This window comes from Eschrichtius robustus, chromosome 16, assembly GCF_028021215.1.
Source record: "Eschrichtius robustus isolate mEscRob2 chromosome 16, mEscRob2.pri, whole genome shotgun sequence".
NCBI classification, from domain to species: domain Eukaryota; kingdom Metazoa; phylum Chordata; class Mammalia; order Artiodactyla; family Eschrichtiidae; genus Eschrichtius; species Eschrichtius robustus.
Genome location: NC_090839.1, coordinates 22,095,562 through 22,114,629, shown reverse-complemented (window position 1 = coordinate 22,114,629; position 19,068 = coordinate 22,095,562). Strand labels below are relative to the sequence as shown.

Here is a 19,068-nt window from a genome sequence, read left to right as displayed (position 1 = left end):
GTAAAGGGGCTTGTCCAGCTCACACAGCTAGGGACTAGAGGAAACAGGGTTCGAAGCCAGACCTGAGGCCAAGCCCTGAGCGTGTGTGTGCTGAACCCGGGCCTGAAAGGTTAGGAAGAAGGTTAGGGTCCTGCTCCTGAAGGGCAAGTGAGATCTTCCAGGTCATCCCCTGCCTTTCCCAGAAGCCAAACTCAGTGACTCAGGCCAGGGCCACGAGCTGTTTCCTGCAGATGACGCCCTGATAACCAGGCCTGGGGTTAATTAATACAATTAAAAGCAGAAAGGAAGGAGATGTTGTGTTCAGTGAAGCCCCTTTCTCATTCTCCTGTAGAATCCTAATTTGTGGACAGTGGTTTTGTTTTTAAATAGAGGATATCATGGCCAGCTGATTCTTTTTTTTTTAATTTATTTATGGCTGTGTTGGGTCTTCGTTTCTGTGCGAGGGCTTTCTCTAGTTGCGGCAAGCAGGGGCCACTCCTCATCGCGGTGCGCGGGCCTCTCATTATTGCTGCCTCTCTTGTTGCGGAGCACAGGCTCCAGATGCACAGGCTCAGTAATTGTGGCTCACGGGCCTAGTTGCTCTGCGGCATGTGGGATCTTCCCAGACCAGGGCTCGAACCCGTGTCCCCTGCATTGGCAGGCAGATTCTCAACCACTGCGCCACCAGGGAAGCCCCAGAACAAATTCTGATGGGAGCTGATGGACCCCTGGGTCTTGCTCATACCTGCTGGTCAGACCCAGGTTCAAATTCCACCTCTGTGTGTGTCTTGGGCAAATGATGTCACCTTTCTGAGCCTCATTTTCCTCACCTGTCAAATGGGAGTGAGTGGGTTAGAGACTGTTAGAGACGATGTCTGCACCATGCTAGGCGTGCAGTAGGTGCTCCATAAATGGTGGACGACGTTGATGATGATTTGTGGCTGCGCTGCGCGGCACGTGGGATCTTAGTTCCCCGACCAGGGTTCGAACCCGTGCCCTCTGCAGTGGAAGCTGAGTCTTAACCACTGGACCACCAGGGAAGTCCCTATTATTATCATTTTTAAACAAAGCTCCCTGGGTTTCCCTCCTTTCCTCCTTGGTTCACAGCATCCCTTTTATCCTCCTCTGCTTGTCAGTATCCACGCCTCCTTCGGGGCCTGGCTGAAGGGCCAGGCCACCTCCTCCTCCCTCCAGAGTCCCCTTCTCCCCCAAGTAGGAGGGACCCCTTCCCTTCCAATGCCCAAACCATGGCTCTTAGGACATACATCACTTTCTCCCTCAGGCTGTCTGAGCTGGTGGGGGTCTCAGACCATGAGATACAACCCCCATTGTATAGAGGAGCAATCTGAGGCTCAGAGAGGGGGAGAAATTCTCCCAAGGTCACACAGCAAGTCTGTTGGCAGAAACAGGCTCAGTCCCTCCACCCCAGCTCAGTCCTGTGCTCCTGGCAGTTATCTGCACACAGCTTCTCCCTGGGGGGAAGGGGCTTCCTTGGGGTGGAGCCCAGACAAACCTTCATGTTGCTGCCTCTGGAACAGGAAGACTCAGATACGCCGTCAAATATCTAGAGCCTCGGTTTCCCCACTTGTCCTGAGGATGCATTGCCCCCATCACCACTGAGGTTGGAGTCAGTGGGATCCTGAGGGCGCCTCCCCCAACCCATTCCACCAAGTGCCTCCAGGCAGGGTCTGAGGGGATCAGAGCCCACTGTGGCGAGGAAGAGCTGGTGGCTACACCTGCAGACATCTCTCCTGGCTCCCAGGAGTTCTTGGAACTGGGTTCTCCCTCCATTCTCCCAGCCAGTGCCCCTCCCCACTCCAGCTCAGGACATCTGGCCCACCTGGGGATGGGGGGAGCAACAGCCCCTCTGGAAAGCCTCCCTTGATTGCCTCAGCCTGGGTGAAATGCCTCCTCTGTACCCACCCAGGCCTTTACACTCAGAATAAAACAGACTGCCCACTTCGTCCCAGAGGAAGGGTCCTCTCCAGGACCTTGCAAGGCAGGGTTGCCCATTTGGGACTGTTCCTTTTTAAGAAAGAGCCCTACCACCAAAAAGAGTTTGAATTATCTGGGAATAGCATGGCCTTGGGAGTCAGACAGTCCTGGATTCAAATCCAAGCTCTGCCGCATGGCCTTGGAAGGGTTACCGCCCTATGCTGGGTCTGGGCCGCCTCCTCTGAGCAATGGGGACATGTGAGGGGGAGGGGAGCTGAGGCTGGCACAGTGTCACCACCTGCCAGGACACCCGCCGTAGGTGGCAACTGAGCAGCGGGAATGTGGCTAGTCTAAATTGAGATGTGTTGTAATCATGTAAAATACATGCTGGATATCCAAGACTTAGCACAAAAAAGAATGTAAAATATCTCATTAATAATTTTATACCTGTTGAAATAATTTTTTGATATCTTGGGTTAAATAAAATAAATGATTAAAATTAATTTCACCTGTTTAAAAAAATTGTCTCGTTACTTTTTATAATACGGCTATAGAAAATTAAACACGCCGTATGTGTCTTGCCTGCGTGGCTTGCATTTGGTGTCTGTTGGACAGCGCCCTCTAGAGGACAGTTACTGGGATCCGGGTTGGGGGATAGGGGCTGTGTGTTGGGGGTGAGCGGACCTGAAGCCTGACCTTGCTGACCCCTGGCTGCTGAGTAGCCCCAGGCCAGATACTGCCCTCTCTGAACCTCATTTTCTGCATCAGTAAGAAGAGCTGGTGGGCCAGGGTCACGGTTTTCAGTCAGCTGGGGGAGCTTGTGGGCAGGGGGAGGCTGAGTGAGGGTGGATGGAGGCTGGCCCTTCCCCGGGTCACCCTCATGGAAAGCCCACCCAAGGACAGCCCGTCTCTGCCCTTCCTTCCACCCATGAGACCCAGATGAACCATTTCCCATCCTCCTGTCGGACAGATGTGCTTCCCCCACTCAGCCATCTCTGGGAGGAGGAGGGCCATGGCTGAGTCACGCAGGCCCAGGCTCCAGGGCTGGCTCCGCCCTTCCTAGCTCTGTGATCCTGGGATGAGCAAACCCCCCACTCCCCGGTAGCTCTGGACCCCCTTTCTCCATTTGCAGGAGGGAAAAGTGTGGGTACTTTCTGATTCCCGTGGCTCAGGCAGTGGCACCTGGCGAGGGTCACAGCTGTGTCCCTCCCACTGTCTCTTGGTCAGCAGGGTCACACCGCCGGTTACCTCGGATCCAACTAGGGGGCCTCACCACTCTCCTCCTTCCCCTGTTTGCAAAGGGTGCTGGGTGGGCAGGGGCCTGGATCAAAGCCGAATCCAGCTGTCCCAGGATCGGGGGCCAATGGCTCGCTCTGAGCACCTCCCAGCCCTCCCGGTGGCTCGGTCCTCGGCGGCCCCCTTCAGTCCTGCTCGAGTTGGCAAGTCAGCATCAGAGCAGGCATGGAGGGCTGTGCCTGGCCTGGGACTCTCGGACGGGGGCCCTCCTGCCTGTGAACGCTGCTCCACCACTGACCAGCCAGGTCTGCGCATTCGTTTATTCAAAAAGTATTTATTGAGCACCTACTAAGTGCCAGGCTGGTGATATATCAGTAGACAAGACAGGCACCGCCCCTGCCTCCTGGAAGGGAAAGCAGACCATAAACATAAATAAAATAAGTGTATTAGCTGTGCTGTCCGATACAGTAGCCGTTACGTACAAGTGGCCATTTACACTTAAGTTTAAATGAATTTAAATGGAATAAAACTTAAAATTCAGTTCCTCATTCACACTGGTCATATTTCAGGTGCTCAATAGATACATGTGGCTGGTGGCTACTGTATTAGCTCAGATATAGAACATTTGCCTTGTCACAGAAAGTTCTAGCGGACAGCACTGTTAGTATGTGGGAAGGGAAGAGGGATTTGAAGCACTGGGTTGAGGCAAGGGATGCAGTTTTTTTTGTTTGTTTTTTTTTTAATACAAATTCAATTTTGCAATTTTCTTTTCATTTTTAAAATTTTTATTTATTTGTTTATTTTGGCCGTGCGGCTTGTGGGATCTTATTTCCCTGACCAGGGATCGAACCCCGGCCCTGGCAGTGAACGCGCCCGAGTCCTAACCACTGGACTGCCAGGGAATTCCCAGGGACGCAGTTTTAAGTGAGGTGGTCAGGGTAGGCCTTGCTGAGGAGGTGACATTCGAGCAGAGTCCTGAAGCAGGGGAAGGAGGGAGCCATGTGAGAATCTGGGGGAAGAGCCTTCTAGGCAGAGGGAACAGCACACGCAAAGGCCCTGAGGTAGGATCTCAGCTGGAATGTTGGAGGAGCAGCAAGGAGGCCATCGTGTCAGGAATAGAATGAGCAAGTGGAAAAGTAGCTTGAGGACAGAAGAGACAGGGATTGATTTGTGTTTTGCCAAATTACCTCTGGCTGCTGTGTTGAAAATAAATTGTCGGGGAGGGGGCAGGGAGGTCAGTGAGGAGGCTCCCCCACTGTTACGGGTGAGAGGTGGTGACGGCTGGCCCAGCGTGGGGCAGTCGAAGTGGGCAGAAGGGACCAGATTCAGGAGACGTTCTGGAGGCAGAACTCATGGGATTCCCCAGTGACCGAAAGGGGGTGTAAGAGGAAGAACGAGGGAGGCAAGGGCAACTCTACAGTTTGGGGCCAGGGCACCTGGAAGGCAGAGGCGGGTGGGCGGGTACCTTCCTCCAGGAGCCTGCTGCCCATTGGGAATAAGGACGGGCCCAGCTCTCAGCTGACCGCACACCACGCCTGGCTTGTGTTCAGTAACTCCAACAACACCCATTCTCATCAAACGGGCTTTGTTATGCAACAGCGTAACAAGGTCCCTCCCGAACCTCAGAGGATGTGGGCAGCCCGAACCCATGACCGTGGAGGTCAGGGATGTCACAGACTTTCTCTTAGCCCAGAGACTCATTGCTGGAGTCAGGCTCCACTTGGAAACCCTGTGTGCAGAGCAGAAAAAGCAACTTATCAATCCCGATCCTCCCAAAACCCTCGGGATCATGGGGAGGGGGTGGAGGGAGGTGGCCCCAGAGCAGGACCCCCGCCCCCAGTCAGACTCTGTCCTCCTCCTGCCCTGAGCTGAGCGGTGCCTTGAGGCTGAGCGGTGCCGGGGCTGCAAGGTGGGCTTGTCTGCCCACTGGGTGGGGGGTGTCTGGCGGGCTGCAGCAGCAAGGTGGGCACGGGATGGGGGCACTGATGGATGCAGCATTCCCTGGGTGACCTGCCTGTTGCCAGGCGTCTTTCCAGGGCGAGAAAATCTCTCCTGAGAAGAGGAAAGGATTCTAATTACATCTCAGGACAGTATTTATTTGGAGAGACGAGAGTCAGAACATATGGTGGGGAGCGGTGCTGGGCTGCACTGAGCGGGGATTTGTTTTCTGTTTACCTGCCAGCGTGGTGGGCATGGCAGTGGGTGGGGCTCCTGCTGGGTCCCAGGAACCGCCTGCTCTGGGATTTGGTGGGCGAGCTGGACCCTGCTGGAGGGATGGGAGGCACATGTGTCTCCCACCGCCTCCTGGGGCTCTTGAGAGGATGGAGGATGTATCACCCGTTTGGGGCACCTGCGAGGTGCCGGGAGATGTGTAGCCACAGGAGAGCTGGCCCCTGTTCTCATGCAGCTTGCACAGGCAGTGCAGGCAGTGAACCGATGCAAGACCGTGGCCATTCCCGGGGCAGGTGGGAGGTGGGCAGGTGGGAGGTGGGCAGGTGGGAGGTGGGCGGTTGAGAGGAACCTACCCAGGTGGCCAGGGAGGGCCTCTCTGAGGGGACCAAGTTTCAGCTGAGCTTTGAGTGACTTGCTGGACGAAGAGGGACCAAGGGAAGAACATTCCAGGCGTTGGGAACTGCGAGGGCAAAAGTGAGGTGAGAAAGTGAGGCATGTTTACAGGGCAGAATGGAGACCAGGGAGAGGTGGGCAGGGCTTGCCCCCCAACCTGGTGCAGAGGGGACCCGACGAAGGGTTCCGAGGGGGCCGGGGGGTAGGTCCGATTTGGTTTTGCAAAGACGGTGCTGAACGCTGTGCCCTGGAGTGGGGAATAACCCAGGATGGGGGCAACTGGAGAAATCGGGGAAGAACTGATGAAAACGGCAGCTTCCTCCCTGGCCTCCTTGCTCACACCTTCCAACCAAGGCCTCCTCGGATCCATCGCTCCCTTCTCGAGAATCTGGTGCCCGCGGGCTCCGGGATCAAGGCCCAGCTGTGTGGGGCCTTCGGGGCCCCGGGCCTACTCCGTCATCCCCAGGTCTGGCCAGCTGCCGTCGCACAGGCCTCTGCGCAGCCTCGCGGAGCTCGTCCAGGTGCTGCACCTGCAGCCAGGCCACTCCCACCCGCAGGCCCGGCCGCTCCCTCTCTCTCCGCTCCAGCCCCCGCACCGGCCCCGGGCCGCCGGCCCCGCTGTTTCCTGAGCCCCGGCCCCCCCTCCCCCGGTTTCTCCGCACAGCCCTGTTCACAGAGACGCCCCACGACATGACGGCGCGGACGGGCGAGGACGTGGAGATGGCCTGCTCCTTCCGCGGCAGCGGCTCCCCCTCCTACTCGCTGGAGATCCAGTGGTGGTACGTGCGGAGCCACAGAGACTGGACGGACAAGCAGGGATGGGCCTCGAACCAGGTACCGCCCCTGGGGAGACTTCCGAGTGCGGCTGGGCGAGCCCTGGTCTCTGACCCTCACCTCCTCGGAGGGGCGTGGCCCCAGCTCTGTTCGTCCTCTGAAGCCCCCGGCTGTCTCCTTCCCTTTTTCCCCGGAACGGAGGCCTGTTTCTGGGGAGGAGCAGGGGGCGGAGCCAGGCTGAGCACTTGGGATGGGCCCACTAAGAAGGGCCTTCCAAGGAGTAGAGTCCCTCCCTTCGTGTACAGGTGGGGAAGCAGGCCAGAGGGACAGAAGCTGTCACACACACGTGTACATGCATGCCTTTCCACATACGTGCAGGCACACGAGGCAGCCCAGTCACGGCACACACATTCACCTCTGCACTCGTACACGCTGCCACGCACCCACTGTGCCCGCCTGCGGCGGGGTAGGGGGAGGGGGGAGGGGATGGCGGGGTGCAGAAGCTATTGGTGTCCCCGCCCACGTGCCGGGTAAGCACCATCCCCTGCCACCAGCCCCGCTGCCAACCTCTGCAACACTGCCTGAGGGTCTTCTCTGGACAACAGAGCCTGCTGGCCAGCAAGGCAGGCTGGAGGAGCGCTCCGTCAATGACTGACGGGAGTTGGAGGGTAAATACCCCAGCTCCCTTGCTCCTCAGTTGGGATAACTGAAAGGCATCCTACTCCCTTTCCCCCAGGTGCCCAGTGGGAGTAAGTTCCAGTTGCCCAGGGTGGTAACTGGCTTGATGACATACCCATTATTGACTTCCTTCCCTCTTTTGTCTCACTCACTCATTCCTCTCCTGATGTTTCCTGGGATCACCTACCAAATAAACCACTTGCACCTGAATCTTTGTCTCAGGGTCTGCTTCTGGGGGAACAAACTAAGACACTCTCATTCTTACGGTTGTGTACATGTAAATATTATGCAAACACATATGTATCTGCCCACCTGTTCACTTATGAACACTTACATGACACACCTTCATATGCACACACGGGCATGCTCACACATTCTTGCATGTTTCATGAAATGGCCTCTAACATATTCACACATATATATTAAACTCATCTAGCTCCTGGAGGTGTCAACCCCCCAGCACACAGGCTCAAAGGACTCCAGTGGTCAGAGAAAGCCCTTAGGCAAAGAGTTGCAGGCTTTGCAGTTGGACGCCTCTGGGGTCAGCTTGCAGGGAGATAGTATGTGGGCAGGGCTCCGACAGCATCTGCTGCAAACACTCCTGAAAACACAACACATTCACAGATAGAGAGATGCAAGTGTACAGACAGACACTCCTACAGACACACCAAGCCCGAATCACATTTTTGCCTGTTCACACGTACCCTCCCTGTATATCTCCAAATACCTTACATATCAGAATGCGTAGCACATGCACAGTTTTATAGGCACCTCCTTTATCTTCCTTTGCTCTGACTCACCTCCATCCCCTGAGTGGACACAGAGCTGAAGGACCCCAACCTCTAGACCCGTAGTCCCCAGAGCATCACTTGCGGTCGCGAGCATCTTAGCCATTGCTTGTATCCCCACCCCGTGATCCTAACACATTGTCTCTGTTTTCTCCACCCTCCCGCTCCCAACAGCTAAAAGCATCTCAGCAGGAAGACGCAGGGAAGGACGCAACCAAAATAAGTGTGAGTTTTGGTAATGACTTCTCACAAGGGCTCTAATGGAGGACACAGCTGTAATTAAAAAAAAAAAAAAAAAAAATCCAGTTCAGCAGGGAGCTTGGGCAAGAAGATGGAGGAGAAGGAAAAAAGAAGGGGGAAAAATTGGCCTGGCTCTGTTTTTTAAAAGCCAGAGATTTTTCAAGTTCATTGAATGACAGGCACAAACAAATGACGAGGAGAGAAGACGCATTCTCTCCTCTTGGGGCCAAGGCTGTGTGCATCCCTGATGCTTCATGTCTGTCTCAGCAGCATTTTTTATTTGGGGAACCAACAGGGTATAATGAGACTGAGCCAGCTTTTTTTGGCCCATCACGAATGACTGCTATGGCATCTCATGGTCACCTGGGTCATCTGGCTCCAGACGTGAGGCGGGACAGGGGAACTACAGCTGAAGGATTTCAAGACTGGCCGGGCCTTCTAATGCATTGACTCATTTTATCGTTGCTCCATCTCTATGGGGAAGGGCAAGCTTTCACCCATTTTACAGGTGGGGCAACTGAGGCTTAGAGGGGTCAAAGCCTTGCTGGAGGTCGTGACTTGGCTGAGCTGCCTCCAGCTTTTTGTCTCCAGGCTATGCTGGAGCCCAGTGAGGTGGGGCACCCAGGGGACTCAGGGATTGACAGTTTTTGTAGAGGAGGGCACCCAAAGCAGGGCCTGGAAGAGGCAGGCAGGATCGAGAAAAGAGACTGTGTAGAGGGGACCGGCCTGGTGACACGTGTGGCCATGGGACCAGGGTGGGTTTGTGCACAGGGCATGCGGTCAGCCTGGCAGGAGGTTAGAAGTCCACTGGACACATACTTAGAAGATGCAGGTGCCCGCCGGGGTATGAATGTGCATGTGTGGGAGTGACCTCCAAAATCACTCTTTTGTGCTGCTCCTTCTGAAGCCCTTCAAGGACCTGTGGGGGAGCTCGGGACCCCAAGGCCAGTTAGATGCAGAGGAGCTCCCTGAGCAGAAGTCACAGTGTAAAGAGTGGGCATTGGGAGGCATGAGGTGCTGTGCCAGGCACTGGAGGTGGCAGAACGGAGGCAGGGAGGCCAGGAGGGAGGCTCCCACAGAAGCTCAAGCAGGAGGTAGGCAGATGACAGACAAGGGCCTTCAAAGCATCATTTGTGCAGTCTGCCCCGGGGCCTTTCTGAGTTGCGATCTGGAAATTTGAGCCATTTCCAGCTCAGGGCAGCCGCTGGTCCACCCTCTCTAAACCCCTAGCCCCTCACCCTAACCCTCACCCTCTGCCAAGGGCACACCCATACATAATACCCCATTTCTTGCTCAAACACCCATCAGTTAAGCCCAGGAAGGTAGAAATCTGTGTGTGTATTAATATACCCCGTTCATGGCAACTCTCTCGCCAATGATTTTGTTTGGGGTTTAAGGAGCGTCTCAGGCAAAGGAGGGAATAATCTAATTGACTTAGAGGATTGGAATTCAAGGCTGTTGGGCCCCACATGAGGGGAATGCGAAGGTGCTAACTGGTTAAACAAAATAAATGTGCTCAGCATGATTGTGCAATCCCCCCCACCCCATCCTAGCCCCGGCGATTCTTGCACCAGCTGGGGCTCTGGGGCTCTGGTTAGGAAACTCACAGACAAGCACAGACCCAGTTCCTTGTGCAGACAGTGTCTTGCACGTGACCGTTCTTAAATACACAGACGCGCAGTTAGTGGAAACCTGTAAGCAGGGCACACCCCGGTTTCCCGCAGCTTAGGAGAAGGCTCAGACTTTTCTCTGCGGGCTTCGAGGTTCTGTGCAACTTGCTCTGCTCACCCTCTGGGCTATCTCGTCTTGCTTGACCCGGCTCACACGGCCCCCTTCCACCCGCTGCCTTCCAGCCTCCCATTCCTTCCACCTCTGGGCCTTTGCACAGGCCAGTCCCTCTGCCTAGAAAACTGTTCCTCTCTCTTCCTTCAGAGCTCAGCTCAGCAAGCCTCCCTGGACCCTGGAACTCAGCCGGCACCCCTTCCTTCTTCCTGCTGGCTGCATTTCTGTCTGCACTTATCCATGCCTGTGAGCATTTGTTTCAGGCCTGTCTTCCCCGGAGACAGTGGGGCTGGGACTGTGCTTGCCTGATTGACTGTTACATTTCCAAAGCCTGGCACAGTGCCTGGCAGGTAGTTAGTGCTCAATAAATATTTATCAAGTGACTGTCACACATACCCACACACCCCCAGGCCAATGGCAGTGTAAAGCCAGACACAGATTTTGATAAACGGACATGCCAACACGATGTGCATCATGCCTGTGCATGTATGTGTACAGGGGACGTGCAGCCGTGAAGGGGCTTGTGTGAAACTATGGGACCTGGGGACCACAGGCCCTGTATCTGTAGGAGCTAGATGAGCCAGGCAGGAATTCCGGCCCCATAGTCCCATGTCACCTAAAAATCCCGAGTTCCATGGAATAATCTCCCAATTTTTAACTGTTGGGACCTAATTTGATTTTTGAAAAACTGTGGAAGCCAAACGGCTCAGTCTCCCCGCTGGTAGCGTCAGCACCTGGAGGGCCTCAGGTTCGGAGGAGGAAGTACAGTGAGTTTCTGGGAGTTTGGTGGCGGCAGGGCTCCATGATGGGCTCTGTAACCCATTGGGGCCGCCATGGTGGCCCTGGGAAGGTTGAGATATGGCAGTGCTGAGTGCGGGGGTGGGACAGTGTGGACACAGTGGAGCCAGCACTGAATGTCACAGGACCTGAGTCCTGGTCCAGCTCTGCCAGCTCCCTGGGCCTCTCTTTCCCCCATCGCTGCTGTCTAATGAATATATGAAAACACTTCGGCAACTGTAAAGTCCTCTGGATTTGGCCGTGTGAATGACAGTGGGTACTAGAGTGGAAACTTAATATGAGTATTCGAATCACGTGACTCCTGTTCCTAGCATGTGTGGAGCAGGGAAAGGAGGCCCAGCTTCTCTACAGGAAATGGGAGGGAATGAAAAGAGCTCAGAATCTCATTGGGAGATCATTTATATGGGAGGACAGGCATCTGTGATGATGATGATGATAATCATAATAATAGTAATAATAAAGCAGCTAACATTTATTGAGTGCCCGCCATATGCCGGGAACCATGATGAGTACTTTACATGAATTATCTCATTTAACTTGGGGCCTGGGAAAGGACCCCCTGGCCTTAAAAATATCTCCCTTGGGAGCTTGTATATGCTGAGGATTCTACCATCAGGGCCTTATTCCTGTGGCTCAGGTAAATTCTGCTATGTCCATTTTCAAGTTCTGGAAACTTTTCTTTTGACCTAACTGAAGTTCTGTCTTTTGGAATTTAGGTTAATTTCCCCTTAACCAGTTTTGCAAGTTGAGATGGCCCCCGACTTCCTAATTGTAAAATAAGGTGAAATTCTCCACACACCTTCTTTTCCAGGGGGCTTACCTGCCTTCATTACTGTTAGTTCCTCCTTCGGCCTAACCAAAGTTGTTTGTGCTGTAGATTCAGTTCATGTAACCTGTTTCAGTCCAAAATAGCCATGGGCAGCCTGGGTCCCCATATACGTGTGGCCTCGTGCTCCGGCCCACTTATCCTAAGCCCCGCCTCCTCTCCAGCTAAGCCCTAAAAGCCAGGTACATCCAAAGTGGCCTCAGGAAGCATACTGCAGCCCCCTGTCCCCAAATCTCCATAAATGGTTAAAAGGCAGCTTCATTGGTCAGATCAACCAAGTGGCCCTATAGGTCAAGCCCCTGTTTACCCCACTTGGCTGCCCCACAGGTATGATACACATATGGATACCGCATCTTTTCTGGTGCGGGGGATGGGGGCTGGGACCACCGGAGCAGCACACGAGGTCTGCATCCTTCACTAAGGATTAACAGGCCAAGCGGCGGGTCATGGTGTATTATGACTTTATTTTCTGCAGTAGACGTTTCTATATTTTCTTGAAATTCCTGCCGTGATCCACAATATACAAAGGGCATGGAACTCTGAAGTCTGAAAGGGAGGCAAGATTCATGTGGAGTCAAAAATCACTCCATCCATCTTGGAAATCCCTTGAGACATCCATAGAGCAGCCGGCCTTTGGCTGGGACTGCAAAGATTACTCTGTGAAGGCCATGGTCACACACTCCCAGTCCCTGCTCTCACGGTACTCCCAGTCAGTGTGGGGGATGGATGTTAATCCAATAATCCCTCATGATAAAAAGTAAAATTACAACTGTGACCATCAAAATGAGAAGGAACGCAGCCAGTAACAGAGGACCTGACCTAGTCTGGTGGGTCTGGAGGGCTTCCTGGAGGAGGTGGAGTGAGGTGAAGTGAGCACTGAAGTGTAGAGAGGTTGACTAGGAGTAGGGGGAACTTCTCTGGGTGTGTGTGTTGGAGGAACTGCAGGAGGCTGTTGTGGCTGAGGGGAAGGTGGGGATGAGACCCCAAAGGTCCCCCCAGCTGCCACTGCTGGGAGCCATCAAAGGAAGCGTTCTAAGTTGGGGGCGTTTTGGGAAGATCTGTCTGGCTGTCACGGGAGAACAGATTGGAAGGAGCCAGAGTGGCTTTGGGGAGACCCTGGAGGAGGCTGTGGTGTTGTCCTGGCCAGTGCCTGGGGATCTGGATTCTGGAGAGAAGGGGAGGGGGCCCAGTGATGTTTAGAGGGAAGATCAGTGGGATTCAGAGATGGATTGTGCCAGAGTGTGAAAGGAGCAGTGGGGATGATGACTTGGGAAGGTCTAGCTGGAATGGGTGAAGCCTTCTGGGGCCCAGATTTGGGGAGACTCTGGGTTGGGTTCTGGACATGCCAAGGGGCTGGTGAGGTGGCTGGGTGCTGCTGACGGAGGCACGGGAGTGGCGGAGCTCAGAGCGAGCCCTGGCCTGGGGCAGGGACCCTCTGACCCCTCTTCCCCACCCAGCACCTTCCCAGGGCCACCACGTCACTCTTAGGCTGAGGCCACGTGGAGGAAAGGTCTGGCACCATGGACGCAAATTAGCATCACCCATTTTTCCTGGCTCGGCTCGGGAGAAAGATCCCAGCCTGCCCACCTGATGGTCTGTGGGCTCCTGCCGTGTCCAGAAAGGCCTGGGCCGTGGGCAAGCAGGGAGGAGGCTGAGCTTGGTGCTGGTGTGGACTGGCCTTGTCTCTTTCAGCATAATTAGGTACTTAATTGGACTGCTAAGGCCTGTCGATGCCTGTGCCGAGGTGATTATGATTTACAGCCAGCTGCCGCCTGGGGGTCTCTTCCCGTCATAACCTCTCCGGCTATGTTGGAGGCCTGGGCCATAGGATTTTTCTGCCCAGTCTGTGAATGTTGAAATCCAACAGGCTGCTCCACCACCCACAAGAAGCCTGGGTAGGATGATGGGCCCCCTCCCACAGGAGGTGCTTCTGAGGAAGGCCTGGGCTCCCCCAAGTCATGGAGGGCTGGGGGCCTATGGAATGACAGGGGAGGGGGTAGAAAGACCTGTGGTTTACTGGTTCCGGGAGGCTCCCCAGAGATGTGGTTAAGGCCTGGTCTCTGTCACCAGCTGGGTGGCCTTGGGCAAATCACTTCCCCTCTCCAAGCCTCCGTTTTCTGACCCATACAGTGGGTATCCCAGCAGTGCCTACATCACGGGGTTATTATGAGGTTTAAATAAGGTGTAGACTATTTAGCACATCATTTCACAGGAATCAAGCGCTCCATAAACACTAGCTACCAGCAATACCGTTACTGTTGTGACTGTTTTTCTTATTTGCCTTCTCCGGACGGTGCTTAAAGGCGCAGACCCCTGGGGCTGGGAGGGAGCAGCCTCTGATGTGTGTCCCCTCCCTTCGTCCTGTTGGAAACCAGCTCCCCGGGGTGCTTGGTTACGGGTGTGAGGTCTGGGTTTTCCGTTAGACCTGGAGCCCGCGCGCGGATGTTGCCGGGGTCTGGCTGATTCACAGCTGTATCCCCAGCGCCCAGCTCAGAGTGGGCGCTCGCTAATCGTCAGCTGGATGGATGGATGGATGGATGAATCTAGCCCAAGAAAACCGAGGCCAGGGTGCTGGTGACTTGTCAGGGTCAGAATCAGCCTCTCAGCACCGTCTGCCGTGCTCCCTGTCTCCCTCCTCCTCCCTGAGGGGGGCGGCCGCACAGAGGGGCGACAGGGCAGGAGGGAACTGGTGCCCAGGCCTTGGCCGCTGGGCCGGAGCTGGGCGGAGGGGTGGGCTGGGCTCGGTGCTCCCTCCCTAGCGCTGCTCCCAGCCTTCACGTTATTACTCCATTAGCGCCTTGTAGGGTTGACAAATGAAGGATAATTAATATCCGTGAGGGAAACAGATGTTGAGTAATTCGCTCCCCGCTGCGCACTTGCAGCAGCACCTCCTAACTCTCCTGAGAGCTTGGCGGGGCCGCAGGACCTCTCCGTGCCCTTGGCCAGAGGCGATGGAATCAGCAGGGCTGATGGCCTCCAGCTGGGAGAGGAGGGGTCCCCTGCCCAGGGGGGCAGCTGGAAGAGTCTCCCGCTGCTTGCTGTGGTGGGAAGGTGGGAAGTTCTGCCTCCGTCCCACCTCCTGCCTCCTGCTGTGCCATAAGCCCATGCTTTCCTGCTTCGTGGGGGGATGATGACCAGCCAGGAAGGCTCAGAATAAGGGAGGACGGGCCAGGCTCCTTATGGCTGCCCACCGCTCTCTTCCCTTCTGGAGCCTGGGAAACCGCCCTTGGCCCTGCCAGCTCCGCGTGGCCCTCTGTGGGCCTCTTGTCACGCCTTTGGAAGGTTTGAGTGCATGGACTCAGGCCTGGGGTCAGTTCCCCGCTCTGCCGTTCACTGACTCAGTGCCCATGGGAAAGTCGCTTCTTTCAGAGCCGTAGCTTCGCCATCTGTAAAGTGGGTAGGATCATATATACATGACCTGAAATCAAAAAGCGTAATATCTGGTACCACTTCATTTGGAGAAAGAAGGAGCGAGAGTGAGGCCATTCATTTAACAAATGTTTTTCTCGTTATTATTTGCAGGGTACCAGGCTCTGCGATGGTCACTAAGATGAACAAAATGGGTATCATCCCTGCCCTCGTGGAGTTTATAGTTTAGCCAGAGAGAGAAACAAAAATCAAGTAAACAAAATGGTTCTCAAATTGTGATGACTGTTAGGAAAGAAATAGGGAGATGTGATCGAAGGCTTTTTGGAGGAGGTGATGTTTGAGAATGAATGGGAGTCAAGGGGACAGCACCCAGGCAGAGAGACCAGAAGGCTGTGAGGCCAGAAGGAGCTTGGCATCTGGGAGGAAGGGGCCAGGGAAGCCAGAGCAGATTAGTGGGGTGATTAGAAGTCATGTGTGTGAGTGCCCACTGCACAGTGAATGCACCCCCTCAGAGACCGTCCTCTTCCTCATCCTGGCCTCCTCACGGCAAGGGTGATCGGCAGGGGTGTCCTCCTCCAGAATGTGGGCTGTGGCAAGAATAGGCAGGCTGGTTGTCTGTCCCCATTGCCCCCCGCCCAAGGGGAGAGGGACCAGATGGGCTCAGAACTGGGGCCACAGGTCTGAATCCCACTCAGCTCCATCCTGGCCCTGGCAAGCCTGCAATGCCAACTGGTGGTGAGATCATTGGGCAGGGGGTTTGTGGCTGGCGGTTGGGGACTGTTCTCCCCTGTTCTGTGTAGGTGGGGCAGGGGCTACAGGAGGTGGGGCAAGGCTCCTTTTGGTTGTAAGAAATAAGGGGACAAGGAAGGATGGAAGCCCCCTCCCGTTACCACCCCCCCACTCTATAGGCCCAACTCCTCTCTTTTTTTCCAGCTTTTTATTTTGAATTGCAGACTCATAGAAAGTTGCAAAAAGAGATCACAGAGTCCCCTGTCCCCTTCACCCAGCTTCCCCAATGATTTATCTTATATGACTGTCCAACTGCCTTTTCTTTCTTAATTGAAAAAAACCCACAGTAGCTTTATGTTTGTGGCAGGTTTATTCGTAAGAGCTGTAATCTGAAAACTACCCAAATGCCCATCAACAGGTGACTGGATAAACAGATTGTGGTATATCCATATGATGGAATACTACACTGCAATAAAAAAGAACAAACTGAGCTGTGCCACATGAAGGGATCTCACTGATATTATGTTGTGTGAAAGAAGCCACACGCGGAGGAGTTCAAGAACAGGGAAAACTAATCTATGGTGATAGAAATCAGACTAGTGGGTAACCCCTCGGGGGTGAGTAGTGACAAGGAGGGGCCACAAGGGTGCGCTCCAGAGGGTTGTAAGCGTCCCATGCCTTGCTCTGGATGGTGGTCACACCGGTGTACATGCGAGTAAAATTTCATTAAGCTGTGTGTGCCTGACTCTATATAAATTATATTTTAATTTTAAGTAAAATTTTTAAAACCACATCAAATAAATAAACGAGCAAAAAGCCAAAGTACAAAGACAGATGTCACACTCTTGCTCCGCACCAACTGAACAGTTGTTAGCATTCTGATATATTTGTGATCAGCATTTATTTGTTTGTTTGTTTGTTTGAGAAACAAAGCTAAGGATTCACTTTGCAGTCTACCCCAGGTCCTCGGCCCTTCCCTGGGCTCCACTCCAGAGACAACCATGGCTGTGAGGCCACTGTGTTCCCTCCCATCTGTTTTCAAACTTGCACACACACAAGTCACCAAAACCAGTGTAGAGTATTTTCCCTTGTTTCTTTCCAGAAATGGCATCACACAGTATGTAGGAGTGTTGCAATGAGATCTTTTCACTTCCTGCATGTCCCTGAGCTCTAACACGGCTAGTTCTAGCTCATTCTTTTTAACTGCTGTGCAATAGTCCACTGAATGAACTGACTACTGCCTATTTATCTGATCTATTGATGGCCATTGAAGATGCTTCTACTCTTTTGCTGTTGAACTCCGCGTGCCCTCGTGGGAGTGTCTCTGGGCCCCCCCCATGGCCAGGTCACTGTCTCTCTGTCGCCCCCAGGTGGTCAAGGTGGTGGGCAGCAACATCTCCCACAAGCTGCGCCTGTCGCGGGTGAAGCCCACGGACGAAGGCACCTACGAGTGCCGTGTCATCGACTTCAGCGACGGCAAGGCCCGGCACCACAAGGTCAAGGCCTACCTGCGGGTGCAGGCGGGAGAGAACTCCGTCCTGCACCTGCCCGAGGCCCCGCCCGCAGCGCCCGCCCCGCCGCCCCCCAAGCCCGGCAAGGAGCTGCGGAAGCGCTCGGTGGATGAGGAGGCCTGCAGCCTCTAGACTGATGCCCAGCCCGCCGCCGGCCCGCCCTGCGCCCCTACGGCTGTACCGAGTGCATGAGGAGCCGCTGGACCGCTGGGGACGGGACTGCCCGGGTCCAGCTGCCTCCCCATCCCGAGACCGCCCGTGGCCCCCACGTCGGCCCTCCTCCCACCACCCCTTGGCTCAGCATGTAAGGCCCGCCCAACCCTTCCCCTTCAGACCCTCCCCGTGACCTGGCTCAGAGAAGGTGGCCCGGGGCACCGAGGGGACAACCGCCCCGGAACGCTGGGGTGGGGCACCAGGCCGGGGCCGGGCTGTCGCCTTCTGTCACCAGCTTCAGTAGAGTCCAGTGTTTCGCTTTGCTTGCTTGTCCCCCATCCCGTCCCAAGCCGGGGCCTCCCAGCCTCACTCCCCCTCCTTCCGACCATCCCCTGCTTGGACCTGGAGGTGTGGACAGTGACCCCTCCCCAGATTTGGACTTGAATCTTCTGAGCAGAACTGGGGCCTCTCCTCTGGCAAAGAAGTGGGAGCAGAGCCCCCAGGAGACCTGTGGCCGGTTGGCAGGGTGGCTCACAGGGGCCCTGGGAGGAGAGGGAGACCCCACTGCCTCCAGGTGGGTCCTTCACGTTCAGCCTCCTTGTACTAAGAAACAGCTCCCTGCCCGCCCCGGGGCAGGAATCTGCCCCTTCACATGGCAAGTCGGAAGGAGGGCCTTTCCTCTCTGACCCCATGGCCCCATGCAGAGTTCTGCACCAGCAGGACCCCTTCGAGGGGCTTCGAGGCTCTCCAGGAGCCCCCCTCTGCCAGCTCCTAATGTCCCAGCCGCCTCCCAGGACCCATGCCGAACCCACCCAAGGGCCTGGGGCTGTTGGGAGCCGAGGGCCCCCCAATACCAATCCCCTCACAATTCCTGATCAGGGGGGCACCCACCCCCTGGTGATTTGTAAATATTTCTATTGGGCCCAACACCCCTTCAGAACTGGCTCAAACCTCTGGCCGCACCTCAACGATGGAGTCGGGGGATGTGGGAGAGGCTTTGCCTAGGGGTGTGTGGGTCACCCTGTACACATGATCCAGTCCGTGACTACCAGCCAACCTGAATAAAGCGGTTTAAAATAGCCTCTGGGCAGTGTCTTTCTGGGGCATTTGTATCCGGGAGCAGTGCCACCGGAGAAGGGCAGGTGGGAAGGGCTTGGCCAGCCCACGCCCACGCCTCACTCAGCATCTTCTCGCTCCTGCTTTCTGCCCCCCAAGCACAGAAAAAGCACTGGAGGGGGGGCACAAGAAGTCAAAGGAAAAGCAGCCTTTGTCCAGCACCAATCCAATTACCAGGCACTTGAATTGTTCTCAGATTTTGAGATAACTACACATACAGAAGAGAGCATAAAATATGTTAACACTGTTCTGTGAATAAATGAATTATAAAGCAAGTAGGGGTGAGCTACCAGCTTATCAAGCAGCACCCCATAACTGAACCCTCTGCCCAGCCCATGTCTTCCAGATCACCCCCCTCCTCCCTCTTAGAGGTCACCACCACCCTGATTTTTAAGGTAATCCCATTCTCAATGTTCTTTTTACACTTTTACTACCTATATGTATATCATCTTAATATAGTTGAGTTTTGTCTACATTTTTTGAACTTTATATGCATGGAGTCATACCATATCTATTCCTTAACGCACTGCTGTGTTTGTGAGATTCATCCATGTTGTTTCATGTGTCTGTAATTTGTCCATTTTTATTA

General features: G+C 54.7%; 1 protein-coding gene across 1 annotated transcript in view; it reads left to right on the top strand.

Moving 5' to 3' along the window:
- VSTM2L (V-set and transmembrane domain containing 2 like) overlaps positions 1-18,425 on the top strand; it is a 36,799-nt gene extending 18,374 nt beyond the window's left edge. Inside the window, exons 2-4 of the mRNA XM_068524036.1 lie at positions 6,380-6,549; positions 8,130-8,180; positions 17,070-18,425. Coding sequence (XP_068380137.1) covers positions 6,380-6,549; positions 8,130-8,180; positions 17,070-17,342 — 494 coding nt within the window. The 3' untranslated portion in view covers positions 17,343-18,425. The remainder of the gene's footprint in view (positions 1-6,379; positions 6,550-8,129; positions 8,181-17,069) is intronic.
- The last annotated feature ends 643 nt before the right edge of the window (positions 18,426-19,068 follow it).